General features: G+C 42.1%; 1 protein-coding gene across 1 annotated transcript in view; it reads right to left on the bottom strand.

Moving 5' to 3' along the window:
• NEBL (nebulette) overlaps window positions 1–17,052 on the bottom strand; it is a 385,533-nt gene that overhangs the window by 225,107 nt on the left and 143,374 nt on the right. The window contains exon 3 of the mRNA XM_011963860.1: window positions 9,225–9,309. Within this exon, the coding sequence (XP_011819250.1) occupies window positions 9,225–9,309 (85 nt within the window). The remainder of the gene's footprint in view (window positions 1–9,224; window positions 9,310–17,052) is intronic.

Genomic DNA, 17,052 nt, shown 5'->3' with positions numbered 1-17,052 from the left:
GGGAGGCTGAGGCAGGAGAATGGCGTAAACCCGGGAGGCAGAGCTTGCAGTGAGCTGAGATCCGGCCACTGCACTCCAGCCTGGGCAACAGAGCAAGTCTCCGTCTCAAAAAAGAAAAAAAAAGATATTTTGAGAAAGAGAGAAACCACATTTGCATAACTTTTTTTTACAGCATACTGTTGAAATTATTCTATCTTACTATTAGTTACTGTTGTGTTTTTTTTAATTTTAAATTTTTTTTCCATAGGTTTTTTGGGGAACAGATGGTATTTGGTTACATCAAAAAGTGAGCTAAGGACATGAATAGACAATTCTCAAAAGAAGATATACAAATGACCAACAAACATATGAAAAAATGCTCAACATCACTAATGATCAGGTAAATGCAAATCAAAACCACAATGCAATACCACCATACTCCTGCAAGAATGGCCATAATCAAAAAATCAAAAAATAATAGATGTTGGCGTGGATGCAGTGAAAACCTGCTGTTGGGAATGTAAACTAGTTATTGTTGTTAATCTCTTCCTGTGCCTAATTTATAAATTAAACTTTATTGTAGATAGATACATATAGGAAACAGCAGTATTTATAAGGTTTGGTACTATCTGCAGTTTTCAGACATCCACTAGGGTTCTTGGAACATATTCCCTGCAAATAAGGGGTGTCTGCTGCATGCCTATTGTATGTAATGTATGTATATGTATGTATATCTACATATATGTATATTACATGTAATATTTATTATATATGTATATAAAAAACACATATACATACACACTCCTAAGACATTAAGTGGTATTCCTATGAAGAATAAAATATGCTAGAATAAAAAGATTCAAAGCCTTGGAAATTATCCAATTCTAAGGAAAACATATATAACAGATATGTTCCCTGTCCAATAGCAGAAATACAGTTAAGAGCTACTTTGGTTTTAATTTCGATGGTTTACAAGCATTAAAGCCATTCTAGAGGTTTTTTTAAAAAATCAGTATTAAGGTTCTACAATTGCCTAATTAAAAATAGAATAGAATTCTTGGCTTTACTATATTTCACTTTTTTGGTTTAAGTAAATCACTTGGAATTGGTATATTTAGCTGTCTGGTGTCTAAAACACTGTGTGCTTAGGAAGCTAACTCAGTAGCTAAAGATGCTTATTAGATTTCCCTTAGAAGGCATTCACAGATCACGGATTCCTGTAAATAAGAAAAATTCCACAGAAATAGGAACTCAGTGTCAGTCAAAAGGGGTCCAGAGCAATTCTGCCAGTTAGGATCAAATTTGTGCCACCTTAATTTCTGATTTAGCATCATCGTGATCCTTGACCTCACCAAAAATCAAGACAGAGGGAAGGAGAGAGAGAAGGAAAGTCTAATTGCTCTCTTCCAACATTTTGTAATGAGAAAAACTCCATTTTACAAAGCACAACCCATATTTTGGAGGCCTAGGTATCTCATTTCAGAATACAATACAATTGTCCCGAATGGAAGCTCTTTTAAAGTATGATGTTAACATAGACAGGGTCTCACTCTGTCACCCAGGCTGGAGTGCAGTGGCATGATCATAGCTCACTGCATCCTTGAACCCCTGGCCTCAAGTGATTCTTCTGCCTCAGCCTCCTAAGCAGTTGGGGCTAGAAGCATAAGCCACCATGCCTAGCTTGTTTATTTTTATTTGTTAACTTTTTGGCAAAGACAATGGTCTCCCTATGTTGCCTAGGCTGATCTTGAACTCCTGGCCTCAAGTGATCCTCCTGCTTCAGCCTACCAAAGCATTGGGATTATAGCCATAAGCTACTGTGCCCAGCCTGATTTAATACTTTTAAAGCATTCTCCTTGATAGACAGGCTATATATTCAAATGCCTAACTCAAGGGCCAGTTACCAGACTCTGACCCACTTACTTATAACAAATAGCCTAGAGCCTGCCCGCCCAAAGTACAGTTCTCACACCTCCACCGTGAGCTCTGGGAATGATGGAAAGGGAGGTAGGGTGGGCCAAGAGGGAATCAAAGGACCAACTTTCCAGGCCTCGGGAAACAGAGGAAAAGGATGCAGGTCATTTCAGGAGGGATGAGAGTAGAACACCAGGTCCCTGTGATTAAAGGCTCAAAAACCCAGTGGTGACACAAAAATCAAAACATCTTGGTTATTTTCCTGTCTCCCACTACTGACATTTTTGTCTCTTACATCATTTTATCCAGGATTAAAATGGCGGGGGGTGGGGCGGGGCAGAGGGCAGGGATCTGACTTACGGGAAACTGTGAGGATGAGAGAAATCGCAAAGGTTGGAGGTAACATCTGCTTAGCATGCTGTGCTCCCTGAAGGAAATGTACCACATCCAGTGAATTCGTCCCCTTTGAAGTTCTTACTCACATTCACCCATTCCTATATGTGAAACATAATCTCTCATCATTTACATTGCCTCAAAACCTTGAAAAGAAACACGCTGAAGCTTCTCCCAATGAGCTTTTACCAATTCATACATGAGAAAGTGCTTACTGGAGAACAAGAAGCATCACCATGGATCAGAAGACAGCATCAAATGGTGGAAAATCAAAAGGGGAAAGTGTAAAGCTGCCAAAATTAGGTTCAAAGGAAAGAGAAAGTTAGAAGGCAAGCATAAAAGGTTTCTTGTCCAAGACCAGCAGAACCCAATAAAAACTGTCTGGAGAAACAGTGTTTGTGTTTAGAAGCCTGAAGTTGTCCAATGAGACAAGACATAATAAGAGGGCCAGCCGCAGTGGCTCACGCCTGCAGTCCTAGCACTTCGGGAGTTCAAGGCGGGCAGATCACTTGAGGTCAAGAGTTCAAGACCAGTCTGGCCAACATGGTGAAACCCCATCTCTACAAAAAATACAAAAATTAGCCGAGTGTGGTGGCACATGCCTGTAATCCCATCTACTTGGGAGGCTGAGGCAGGAGAATCACTGGAACCTGGGAGGCGGAGACTGCAGTGAGCTGAGATCATGCCAGTGCACTCCAGCCTGGGCAACAGAGCGAGACTCCGGCTTAAAAAAAAAAAAAAAAACTCAATAAAGAGCAGAGTCCCCTAGGGTTAAAAAATGGGGAACAATGAATATACATTTGGAAATAGGATCCAGAGCTGAGCAGGACACAGCAGACTGTTCTAAGATTTTATTATGCATGTACTGCAGAAAGGTATACCGGCCTCCAACTCCCCAAAAGTGCCTTAAAATATATCCTTAAAATACACTCCATTCTCTCTGCAGGTCTTGTTGCAGTTTTAACTTTTTCCTATTTTTTATTATTATTAATATTACTTTAGATATAGGGTCACACTCTGTCACCCAGGCTGGAGTGCAGTGGTGTGATCATAGCTCACTACAACCCCAAATTCCTGGGATCAAGTGATGCTTGCACCTCAGCTTTCCAAAGCACTGGGACTACAGGAGTGAGCCATCAGGCCTGGCCTACTTTTTATTACGTTATTACCACCCTCTCTCCCACTAGACCATAAACCCCCTGATAATAAGGGCCTTTTCTGGTTTCACTCACTGCAGGATATCCAATTACTGACACACAATTGGCATTCAGTGGTAAATGAAATTTAGGTCAAGTTTATGATCGGGCAATCATAGAGAGTAGGATTTGAAACTTATGGACAACGCTATCCAAAATAGCTCTCCAACTGTCTTTGGACAGTCAATGGAGTTCCTCAGCCAGGGATTCATCACTTTGAAGGAAGTCAGACTTCAGCAGACACACTTTAAGATGCAACTCCCACCTGAGAAAGGTTCTGTTTTAGGTAATACTTACCAGTAAGGTCCACCTTACTGAATGGTTAGGTGACAGATAACTGAGAGAGAAACCCTCTGGAAATGGAATATAAAATAAGAAGGTTCAGAAACGTACCAAGGGCAAGCCACATTACCGCCTTCTTGAGCTTCCAAAGGTTTATACTAAACACGTGCCTTCATTTCTCCCAAACGATGTTTAACTATTATGTTCCCTATAAAAAAATCACTTTGCCTTCTCACCCTTACTACTATCATATATTGTACTTCCTATGAACCGTGTTTTTATGACTCTGCAGAAACCTGGAAGATTAAAAAAGAATCAACATAGATTACAAAAGAAAGACTCAAAGGTTCCAGAATGATTTGCGTTCTCTCCATTATCATTTTCCATCTTTCATCGTATCAGCCCTCATAAATTACACACACTCCATTTAAGAGCACAGTGAGCCCCAAATCCCTCTTATTTTCAACATGATTGCAAATAGCTAAGCCAAGCACATAAACAACTAAGTGGGGAGTAGCTATCGTTTTGTCTTCATTTTAAGCAGCCTTTTTCAAAACTACGCTCTACAGAAGCCCAGGTTCCCTTAAGGCTCTGGGGTTGGGAAGATGAGCAGGGTTGGGGGGTTTGGAGATGCCAGGGGCTTGCCCCTCTCTCCTGCTTCAATCATGACAGCTCCATGTTGTTGTCTTCTCAGTGGGAGCTCCCACTCAGAATTTCATCGGAAGAACCATTTCAATGGCTTTGAGAAGTCTCCAGACCCCTGGTTCAGAGTACCCAAGCATCTATGCCTTCCCTTCCAACAAGAGTGTGCTACACAGCCCGAAAAAGGAAACGCTTTCTACCACACGATATCAAAATAATCAGTAAGCTTCTTTTTCTGTTTTTTGGGGATTTTTGTTTGTTTGTTTGTTTGTTTCTTAGATTCTTGCTGTGTCGGCCAGGCTGCTGGAGCACAGTGGTGTGATTACAGCTAACTGCAGTCTCCAACTCCTGGGCTCAACAGGATCCTCCTGTCTCAGCCTCCTGAGTAGCTGAGACTACGGGTATGCACTATCATGCCCTAATTTTTTATAAAATGTTTGTAGAAACAGGGGTCTCCCTATGGTGCCCAGGCTGATGTCAAACTCCTAGCCTCAAGCAATCCTGCCACCTCAGCCTCCCAAAGTGCTACGATTACAGGCATAAGCCACACCACCCGGCTAGAAATTTCTTTTTTAAGGGGACTTTCATCGCACCTGGATGTTTTAAGTTTAGGGATCACCCAACTTACAAAGAGTTTGTGTTCCAAAACTTTTGTTTCTAAGTCAGGGCTTCGGATCTCACTTTCCTAAAGAAAATGAGGTGAGCCAGGCCCAAGGCAAGCAGTAAAAGCCTGATGCCCCCCGCAGGTGAACTATAATGTTGCTGATTCCACCAGCAGCGTCTTACTTTTGCTTCTTGCTGAATGGACTGCTGCGGACCCGCTGGGGCGTCTAACCACTCTTTATCCTGTTTCTTTGAGGCAGTTCATGCTGTGATGTGTGATCAAAAGGGAACTAGTGACTATAAAAGGGCTTTCCCTTCCTCTCTTCCTCTTGACTGCCAAGGTCCAGGGCAGTCCACATCTACTGCAGTCAGGGGCTGGCCGAGTGGATGTTCACCAAGTGCTGGATAAAGCCTGTGAACCACTGGCTCTGAAGAGCTAACTCTTGGTTTGTTTGTTTATTCGCAGTATTTCAAAAAATTTTATTATGACAATCTGGCACCTGATACAGATTCCAAAAAAGCTTGAGAGGATTTAGCATTTAGATTAAAAATATTCACAGTGTTTATAACCCTCTCAAGAAGAGAGAAGGGGGAAATAAAAAGAAAAGAGAAAATTTTTAAAGAAAGAGATAACAGTGGGTAACTATAAATAACTTTCTAGATTGGATTGGAAAATAATTTTTGATTTTCTTTATGTTTGGCTCATTTGGTAAGCTAATGAACTGAAAGAAGAGAACTGGTTTTAACCACACAATTCTAAAAGATTTCAGAATTTGAAAACTTGGAGCTATGAATAGATGTGATGCATTTAGCATCACAAATGATCAAAACAAGCCTATAAAATATTAATAGTCAATTTTCCACCAAAACCAGTGAGCTGTTCAGAACTACAGATATCAAAACCCTAAGGAAATGCTCTCATGCAGAATCAAATCATTTAATAGGCTAAAATGGATTCCAATGCCATTACTGAGTATCACCATTAGGATAGACACCTATCCACGTTTTTGCAAAAATGGAAATATTCCTACATTAGTATTCTCACCTCTCACCCAGAAAAAAAGAAATCATAATGACTTCTTCCTACTTATACTTAATGCCAAATTCTGCCTTTACATACACTGCATCATCCCTTATATTGCAATTCTTTGCTTACAGATCTTTTCTAGGTGCTTTCTGAGCAAGGGGACCAGAGTACTGGTGAAGAGTGTGGACATTGAGGGCTCAGAGATCTAGGTCCCATTCCAAGGGCCTAGTCCATACCAGCTAAGTGTGAAAGAGCAAGTTATCGAAATTCTCTAAAGGTTGAATGTTTTATCTAAATAGAGATAATACTAAACACCTGTATCATTGAAGTTGTTTGTGATTAAATAATACATGTAAAATTATGTCCTTGGAATACAGTAATGCTGTTGATGATGATGATGTCTTTATATCCCAGTGCACAGAGTAGGTAATTAATATGTGTTTCTTGAATTGCACTGAATTTCCCCATGTTGTCTGCTTGATGGAGCCCAATTGCTTCTAAAGAAGAGGACATTTGAGCAAAATCTTTATAAAGATCTGACGCCTTCCCCTGACTGCTGCTTGGCGATCCCACAGATCTTTGCACATCTCGCCATTAGCTCTTGTCCCACCGGCCTATAATTATTTGTATGTGCAGCCCTTTGAAGCTTGCAGCTGGCCATATCAGGGAGAATAAAATCAGCCATTCATAAAACAGTGACCTTGTTTTTCTTTGCATCTCCAAAGTCAGATACATAATAGGAAAACAATAAATGCTCGCTCCTGGGATGTGCTGAAGGCATCTATAACCACTAACCGAGCCCAAAGGGTGTGGTATGCCTTCGAAAAGGAGAAGACAGTGTTTATATCAGATTCTTTCTCAACCTTGAAGGCTCCATTCAAACCTCATGTCTAGCACAAAGCACTACTGAGTCCAATCCACACTGATTCTTCTTCTTTTTTTTTTTTTTCCCGAGATGGAGTCTTGCTCTGTTGCCCAGGCTAGAGTACAGTGGCACGATCTCAGCTCGCTGCAATCTCCGCCTCCCGTGTTCAAGCAATTCTGCTTCATTCAGTCTCTCGAGCAGTTGGGATTATAGGCATCCACTACCACTCCCAGCCAATTTTTGTACTTTTTGTAGAGATGAGGTTTCACCATGTTGGCCAGGCTGGTCTCAAACTCCTGACCTCAAGTGATCCACCCACCTCGGCTTCCCAGCCTGATCTTTCTCTTTTTCAGTCCTTATGACAAATAAAATATAGTCATTCCAAGATGTGTGTTAGTCCTCTTTGCTCAGACACCCTATAAATTTATGAAGGGAGGAGAAACTAATTATAAATTATTTTGCACAGTACCAAAGCATATCACAGGCAGGAAATGAGTATTTGATTGCTTGATTTACTTCTATGTCCAGTGTGTAATTGTCCAGAATTACCTGATGAACCTTAACTTGACGAGAAGAAAGGCACATTGGATCTGCACAAAGCCAAGTTCTGGTATCCCCGAGGGTGTGAAGGAACAGAGGTGTTCTTGCCGGCCTCCATAATAGTGTCTCTGCTTGGCCAGCACTCAATTTTTGTAGCCAAAACCAGTACACAAACACCAGCATTTCACACAAACTAAAACGTAGCTCCCAACCATGTATTCATGGCATTGTTAACCAACAGCAAATTCCACTTGGAGATTATTTCCTCTAATTAAATGGACTGAGAAGTGATCCCAAGTCCCCCAGAAAGAGACTACAGGCAACTGCAACCTCCCCTCTGATTAGATACACCATCAAGGAAATAATTCAATCCCAAGCCACTGAAAGCTGCCTGCTCTCATTAAGAAAGAGCTTCATGCCGGGCGCAGTGGCTCACGCCTGTAATCCCAGCACTTTGGGAGGCCGAGGTGGGTGGATCACGAAGTCAGGAGTTCAAGACCAGCCTGGCCAAGATGGTGAAACCCTGTCTAGACTAAAAATACAAAACTTAGCCAGGCATGGTATCAGGCACCTGTCATACCAGCTACTGGGGAGGGTGAGGCAGAGAACTGCTTGAACCCAGGAGGCAGAGGTTGTAGTGAGCCGAGACCGCACCACTGCACTCCAGCCTGGGCAAGAGAGCAAGACTCCGTTCTCCCATCCCCCCCCAGAAAAAGAGCTACAGACTGACATTTTCTAAGCCTGTTAGCTGAACACCACTTTCCTTCACAAATTCTGTGCTTTTGCCTTTCACATACCAGGAATTCTCAGGGACCATCATTATCACCATCGTAACAAGCCTCCACAGTCATAGAATATCTTCTCACTTTTTGAAATGCTTTCACACCTAACTACCTCATTTAATACTTACAGACACCCTCAAGACAGGTAGATAAGAGGGACTGCCTCAATGTACATTAGTGCAAACATCAGAGAGACTGGCCTAAGGCCACAGCCAGTGAACAGATGAAGGAGGCCTACAACCACCCAGCCTCCCCTACCTCCACCTGCCTTCTCCTCTCTTCCCTCCTTACTTCACCACTGACGAATGGACTGCAATGTAGTTGCTCCGTGTCTTCCTATGGGGTGCCAGGAAAGACAGCTTCTTTGAAAGAGAGCACCCCATGTTTACTAAAAGATCGGGTGTCCCTGCAGAAAACCCTGCCACTCACAACCCTAGTCTTAACTGATGTGTTTCACCATATTGAAGGCAAGTTGCCATCTAACATGTTTGACCGGGAGCCAATTGTGGTGTTCTCATCTTTGTTCATGCTGTCAATGTGACATATGAAAGAAATATGAACCAAGTGACAGGAGGAAAACAAAGCCCATGGCTGGTGTGAGATACACAGACGGGGTGTTAGCCCCGCACGCACTGCAACTGGGTCAAGTTAACACCTTGTTTTTCCCCACATATGCGGTGTGGAAAAGCTATTTGTAAAACGTGTTTAAATATTTAGGACCAAATAAGTCAAGATTGTTAGGAAACATCGACTCTGACCGCAACTCATTTACTCGCCCTAGTCCAACGTGAATAACAAAACTGAGAATATCAGGACAATTCAAGACCGGGAACAATACAGATGTTCAACACTTTTACCCGGAATTCCCACACAGGCCTGCTTTCAGGCTCCACACCGGCTGGTGACCCGGCAGGAACAGTACGAGGACAACAATCTCAGAAGAGCAGCCTTGTGAAAAATTTTCAGTGCCAAAGGAACAAAACAAATTTTCCAGAAGTTACCTGACTCTGCAATTCACTTTGCTGCTTCAGGCGAAGATTTTCAGGTGTATCTGCCACCGTGGTGAAGGACTGCTTTGGGTAGTGTCTGTGGAGAAATTTTTTAAAAGGACATAATTAAAATATTGTGCTACAAAACAACACTTTGACACATACCCATTGTTCTGCGCATCCCCCCCTTTCCCCACTCCGTCACAGCGGAAGAGGGACCTGAGCTTGGCTCACAACTTAACATTGGCTTCTCTTTTCTAAGGGCATCTTCACACATGCTCAAGGTTCTCCTAATCTCTGCCATTCCTCCACCCCACACACCCTTCCAGCATGAGTGCCAGCTCATCCATCCTTCCACCAAACTTCCTGACAAAGAAGCCTCACCTCACTGTCCCTGCCCATCTCCTCTCCGACTCACTCCCCAACTCTATGACTGCCTTCTGGCTTCTGTTTCTAGAAGTTTCTCTTGCCCATTATAATGACTTCCTGTGGACACAACCAACAGACATCTTGTAGTCCTCCTCTTGGGCGGCCTCCCTCCATCTTGAAATGTTCTTTCCCCGGGTTTACACATACCCCTGGCTCAGCTGCTCCCTCTAGTGGTTCCTTTCCTGTTTCCTGCCAGCTCCCCTAAGTCTGCGCATCCCCCCACTCAAGGTCCTCACCTGGGATCTCTTCTCTTCTCAGTCTACACCATCACCCGGGGATCACATCATTCCCGCAGCTTTGGGACCTCTCTGCGAGCTGACTACTCCCAAGTCTGAGTTTCAGGTCCAATAGCATTTCCATTTGCAGATTCCATACGCAGCACAACTCCACCAGTACAAAACGCAGCTGTTCATGACCCCACTCCTCCCTGGATCTTCTTTTTCATTTATTATATTAGTGTCCCATTGCCCAAGTCAAAAAGCTGGGAGTAATCTAGATTCCTCACACATCCAATCGCTCGTTCACCAAATCTATTGATCTTATCTGCAAATATATCTCAAATATTTACTTTTATAAATGTATATATGTGTATATGTCTCCATCTTGACTCCATTTTTTAATTGTCTGCCACATTTATCGTTTAGGTGACTACAGCACCAGCCAGTCTTGCCCTTCTCATCTGAGAACAAATGTTCTCAAATGCAAATCTGATCACGTCACTCCCCTGAGTAAAACCTTCCCGTTGATCTTGGAATAAAGTCTGGCCTCCTCTCTAACAAGGCCCTCAAGGCCAGGCCTCTGCAGACTTCTCACTGAGAACACTGCATGCTTCTGCTGCAGGGATCACTTCAGTCCCCGGAGTTCCCCCTTCTCGTTCCCTCTGCTCCCCTGACACGTTATTCCCCTTTCCTGGATAATCCAGCCCTCTTCCCACCCCACTTCCCATTTTTATTTTTATTTTTATTTATTTATTTTTTTTTTTGAGACGGAGTCTCGCTCTGTCGCCCAGGCTGGAGTGCAGTGGCCGCATCTCAGCTCACTGCAAGCTCCGCCTCCCGGGTTTACGCCATTCTCCTGCCTCAGCCTCCCGAGTAGCTGGGACTACAGGCGCCCGCCACCTCGCCCGGCTAGTTTTTTGTATTTTTTAGTAGAGACGGGGTTTCACCGGGTTAGCCAGGATGGTCTTGATCTCCTGACCTCGTGATCCGCCCGTCTCGGCCTCCCAAAGTGCTGGGATTACAGGCTTGAGCCACCGCGCCCGGCCGCCATTTTTTATAAACTGTGTTTATTTTTCAGGTCTTGCTTTAGATGTCACTTTCTCCAGGAAGCTCTCCCGGCCTCCCGAGTTTGGGTCAGGAATGGCCCTTGGATGGAGTTTTCTGCCCCTGTGCTAATGCTTATCACGCTCATGGCTTTTCCTATTGGCAGGCCTCTGCCTCACAGTACAACGAAAGTTCTGTGGCAGCAATGGTGGGCTGTCTTGTCCCTTGCTGGGGTACATTCCTGCCTATATCACTAGCACCTACTAGTGTCTGTCTCCTAGTGTGACCTTAATAAATACTTGTGCACAGAAGAAATGAAGGGATGGAGGAGGACAGAACAACCACCCAAAGAGCCCATGCCTTGGCTACAGCCAAACTTCAGCATGTCCTATAAGGCATGTCATCACATTTGTGCAAACATGCGGTGGTCTCTTATGTTCACAGATGACCCTCCTGGTGGTGAGGAGATGGCATTTCCTCCCTGTGTGAGGGTAAAGACTCAAACACTAATTCAGAGCTGCCGTCCCGTCTACTCACTGCTCCCATGTTCGGCTGGTGCTGAGGAGACAGCTTTAGCTGCTGTGACCCCATGGCCACAAAAGCCACAGAGCTCAGAGCTGCTCCTCAAAGAACATCCTCTCATTCCCTCTGCTCCCTCTCTAGCCCCTCTCCTTTCTGGTATCCACATGTGTCTCTTCCTGTGGCTTCTCAAACGTCCTCACTGTCCTCACTGTTTCAAACTCGACTGTCCTCGTAAAAGGTTCTTTTCAGCATCCCTGTCCCTGGCGTCCCATGAGAAGGCTGATGCAGTAATCATTTGTCAGTGCAGATAAAACCTACCCAAAGCACGCTAGCACTTCTGAAATAAAGATTAAATATTGTAACTCCCATGGAGTCAGATTCATGGTAGGAAAACGTACATGCAAGTCTCATTTTTCCAGCATTCTTCAGGAATTCAATATCCCATATAAGCCAATGTTCCAGGTAATTGGAGTTAACCCCGTAACTGCTGGACTCATTTTAACTATTTTAATTAACATCCTTCAAAACCCTTTACATGATTTTCCTGCCTTCTTAGAGTATAAACAAACCTAGTTACATTTTTTCCTGATAATATAGGGTCATCTTAATAGATATTATCAGACCATGATATAAAGAAGTCATTTTATAAAGGTAAATAACCTAAATCATACAAGATGATTGTACTTGTATAACCACTGGCCTGTCAGGAGATAATTTCTTACACACAGCACTCGGTTCTGCCTCGTCTTCTCTAGATAGTCAAGTTTGTTTGAAATGTTGGTAAATACCAGAGTTATTGATTCAAGCAAGTAAGTTGTAGCAGGTAAGATCTTTTGCTCTCCTTATGCTGAAGTCAGACATAATGTTGGCCACACTCTTCCAAGGGCTACTTCTGAACTATGTTCCAGACAATAGACAGAGGAAGTTGGGCAGACAACTCTGGTGCGTTGTGTAATATTTGCAAGTTCCAGCTTGGAAAGTTGAACTTTACTGAACTTTAAAATGTAGCAACTACGTATGGCTGTATTTTAAAGCTATAGTAACAACTGAGCATGTTTTCTTGTGTTTTTTACAAAATGTATTCTGTGGGATAAAGTTGCCACTGAGATTTTCAGGTCTCTATGACGTTTAATTTGAAAATTTTACATATGGATTTTAACCATTTTTAAACTGTAATTAGAATCCACTCTCAAATGTGTTACAGAAACTTTGGCCCATTGGAAGATCCACTTCATACTAACTTACAGGTTCACTCAGTTTGGGGGCATGCTTTGGGGAACAACCTTCTTCTGCCATTTACATTTAATTTAAAATTCTGGGTTGGGCACAGTGGCTCACGCCTGTAATGCCAGCACTTTGGGAGGATGAGGCAGGTGGATCACTTGAGGTCAGGAGTTCAAGACCAGCCTGGCCAACATGGTGAAACCCCATCTCTACTAAAAATACAAAAAAAAAGCCAGGCATGGTGGCGCACACCTGCAATCCCAGCTACTTGGGAGGCTGAGGCTGCAGAATTGCTGGAACCCAGGAGGCGGAGGTTTCAATGAGCTGAGATTGTGCCACTGCACTCCAGCCTGGGAGACAGAGTGAGACTCCATCTCAAAAATAAATAAATAAATAAATAAACAAATAAATAATAAATAAATAAAATTCTGCTTAATTATTTAATTAAAGAGCATCCTGAGATTGAAAAGTGAACTGTTGGAGGAGTGTGCAATTTGTACCTCTTCACTATGTGTGCACAAATTTCCTCCATGCAAGACAAAAATGAATTCTATTTGGATAGTAATGAACTTCACTTGCTGCCCATACCACTAAGTTTGAAGCATCATTTCAGGAAAACAATCAAATTGTTCTCACCATTTGACTTTGCAACGTGAAAGGGGGATAGATTTGAACTTATAAAATATATGCATATAAATAAAACACTACTTTGATATGTTTGGTATGACCATCAAACAAAGTTCTATTTGGAAAAAAATACTCTGGGGGGGGAAAAAAAAAAACATTGAAAAGCTTTTGCTGTCTTTTAGAAAAATATCCTGCTAACCTCATGACCAAAGTGCAAACTTACTAACAGACTATGCAAATGTACATTGACATCTAGGACTAGAAACAGATGACGATGCTTTTTACCTTTTCCAATTATCTTTTTAAATCCTAAGATTTAATGATTTTTTTAATAGTGGGTTAATCAATGTGTAGCATAACTTTCTCTAAAGTGCATAACAGGAAGAAGTTATACAAAATTTTGATGTAGGAGAGAAAAAGTTCAATTTAGTATTAGTAACCAAAATAATAAATGCTGAAGGAAAGAAGGAATTTATACCTGAAACTACCAGGGGTCATGAGTACTAAAATGAATTAAAAAGGATTGGGAGATTCACATTATACTGAGAACTAGCAAAATTCAAGAGAATAAGATCTTCAAAAAAAAATAAAGGCTTAACTATTGAGAGAGAGTGGGATGGCCTCATAAGTTGAGACCATAAGACTCAGAAGAAATAAGTGTAGCAATTCATATGGCCTTATATTGAAAATAAAAATTACAGTATCTGTAGGAATCTAATTAATTTCAAACTCAACACATCTGAAAATCCCATCAAACACTGGATTTCTCAACATCATGTCCATGTAGTAAGGTCCATCTAATCTAATTCAACAACACTCTACTCTGAAGTCACAATCTCGACTTCCACTCACCCACAACTCCACCTCTCCAGCAAAAAAGAAAAAAGAAAACTAGATACAGAAATAAACTGAGGGGCTGGTGGTCCTCGTGTGATTATAAAAGAGAGAAGTCAAGCATCTAACACGAATCGGTAGCACCATACAATTAGTTCTAAAGCCCTTTCCAAACACCGCATTTAAAAGGTTGTGAAAGGTCTTCCTAAAAATTTGTCTTGAACAGAATTCTTAAGGAAAACAGAAGATTTCTCCACCAGGCCTAGAGGAAGAATAACACTTTTTCCCTCCTCCATATTAAGAGTAAGAATGTAGGAAGAAGACACAGGGCATGAGCAATGGATGTTCAAAGAGAAACAGGAAGCAAGTAAAAAAAAAACAAACGAACAAAAGGAGGAATGGATGAATTGACACATTCATAAGTTTCCTGGAAAACAAAACATAATTGTGGAAATATGACATGTAACGCATTCAGAGCTGGTTGAGAGATGTGCGGAACATGCTGAAATGTTTAGCATCATAAACAGAAGTCTCTTAGATGAGCTATGCAAGAATTGGCTGAAGTGTGTGTATCAAGACTGAGCTGACAGTTGCAACAAATCCAGATTTCCATAAAATGCTGTATTAAAAATAAAGAGAGAGAGAATCAAGATAATAATAGAAGACTGCATCTGAAATAGCAAAGTTAGGTCACAGAAAGATGACTTCAAATTTTTTTTCTCTGTGAGATTCAGTTGTTAAAAATATAGGAAAAGTTATATGCAAATCACTAGACCAGAGCTCGTCAAAATGCAGGAAGCAACATAAGCAAATGGCAACCTCCATGGAGATGGGAATGAGAAAGAACATGACTGGGGAGAGCAAGAACCCAGAAACACTCTCTTTTTATCCAGAATCCAGTGCTTATAGGAGCACAGGAGTCAAAGTGCCTGGGTTTGTACTTGGCTAGTCTACCTTCCATCTGCGTGCCTTTGGGCTAGGCTTCTTATTCTCTCTGGCCTCAACTTTCTCATCTATAAGATAAACGTAACAATAGCACAATTCAAGCTTGCTGCAAAATTCACACGTATAAGTCATCTGAAACCATTTGTGGCTCATAGTAGGCACTCAAGAAAATGTCTACCATTAATTATAATATTATTATTACTATTACTATTAATACTACAGCTACTAACTACTGCTACTTTCTCTTTGCTCTCCTGCAAAGTAATTTAACCTCTGTGCTTCATGACCTTCATCTATAGAGAGGGAATAAAATATTCCTGGTTCTCTCATGAAGTTGCTGCTGGAATCAGATGAAAAAAGTTTTATAAATGGAAAACTACTGTAAATGTGAAATATTAGTGAACAACTCAGACATATAAAGCTAAGATCTTCATGGATTTATTTTCTGTAAATCCTGCATTTTCATACTGTCCTCAGAGAACATTTGGCAATAGGCAACATCTGTAGACATTTCTGGTTGTCACATTTGGGAGTGAGTAGGGAGGGGAAAATACTACTGACTTCTCGTGGGCAGAGGCCAGGAATGCGGCTATCCTACAGTACACTGTACAGCCTCCTCCCTGACAGACTTATCCTGTCCCAAATGTCAACAGTTCTGAAGTTAATAAACTTTGTTTAATACATATAAATCTCTAACATTATAGGCAACCACTCATTTTAAGACTTCTAGCTCTAACAAATCTCTAAACTTTGTTTTCATTCCTGTCTCCCGGTGAAATCAAACAGCCACGACGCCCTTAATCTTTTGCCATATTCTAAGTCAATTATATCCATCTCCATCTTCTCCCTCCTGAGCACTTAAGTCCACCTTCTCTGGCTTTCCATTTACCTGACCACTGTCGGATTTACACTCAAACTAGAGGATCTGACAGCAGAATTCAGATGTCAAAAGAATTTGTTGCTATATGATGATTTCCTTATGGGCTCTATGTGAAAATGAGTTAACATGGCGGGGCTGCACGCTAGCGTTCGAAAGGTGTGCTTACAAGGATGGTCCTTCTCTGGTGTCTGGGAACTTGAATTTGGGGAGGGTTTTCTACCATCATTAACCACCAAGAGTGGTTCACTGTGCTGAAGCTGTTTGTACAAACAGCTAAACACCTGTTTTCTTTGTGGGTGTCTGGAATTTGGTGATAACCAACTCCCCCTCTCCGCCACCCCTGGGCACTAAGTCTCTAAGGAGCTTCGCTGGTTGGCAGTGTTTGACGTAGGTTGTCACAATTCATTGCTGGAGGAGTTAAGCACATCCCATGTGGCTCTGCTGGAACAAGCGTCTCGTTTCCTCCTGACCTGTCCCCATGCATTTTACCTTTGCTGATTTTGCTCTGCATCTTTTCACCGTAACAAATCATGGCCGCATGAATAAGCAGGACTGTATGCTGAGTCTTGTGAAATCTCCCAGAGATTCATCAAACCTGAGGATGTTCTTGGGGACCCCCGCACAGGCCCCTGTGTGCGTAACAAGCTTTCATTCGTAAAGGAAGAAGTATACTAACACATTTAACATATTATTTATTTTTTTAAAAATATACAACTTTATAGTTTAAAAAAAATTTCAAATAGAGTCTCACTCTGTCACCTAGGCTGAAGTGCAGTGGCAGGATCACACATCACCACAGCCTTGACCTCCCGGACTCAGGTGATCCTCCCACCTCAGCCTCCCGAGTAGCTGGGACCAGAGGCAACTGCCACCACACCCAGCTAATTTTTGTATTTTTTGTTGAGATGGGGTTTCACCATGTTGCCCAGGCTGGATCTCGAACTCCTGGGCTTAAGCAATCCAACCACTTCAGCCTTTCAAAGTGCTAGGATTACAGGCATGAGCCTCCATACCTGGCCATATTTTTTAAGACCATTTAAAAAGCAAAAGTTCTAACCTCACATTATGAAACTGGCTTTTTAGCTCCTCCTCTCTGAGTTAGGAGACAGACCAATCT

This window comes from Colobus angolensis, unplaced genomic scaffold (genome assembly GCF_000951035.1).
Source record: "Colobus angolensis palliatus isolate OR3802 unplaced genomic scaffold, Cang.pa_1.0 Scaffold63, whole genome shotgun sequence".
NCBI lineage: Eukaryota > Metazoa > Chordata > Mammalia > Primates > Cercopithecidae > Colobus > Colobus angolensis.
This window is presented reverse-complemented; position numbering and strand designations above follow the sequence as displayed.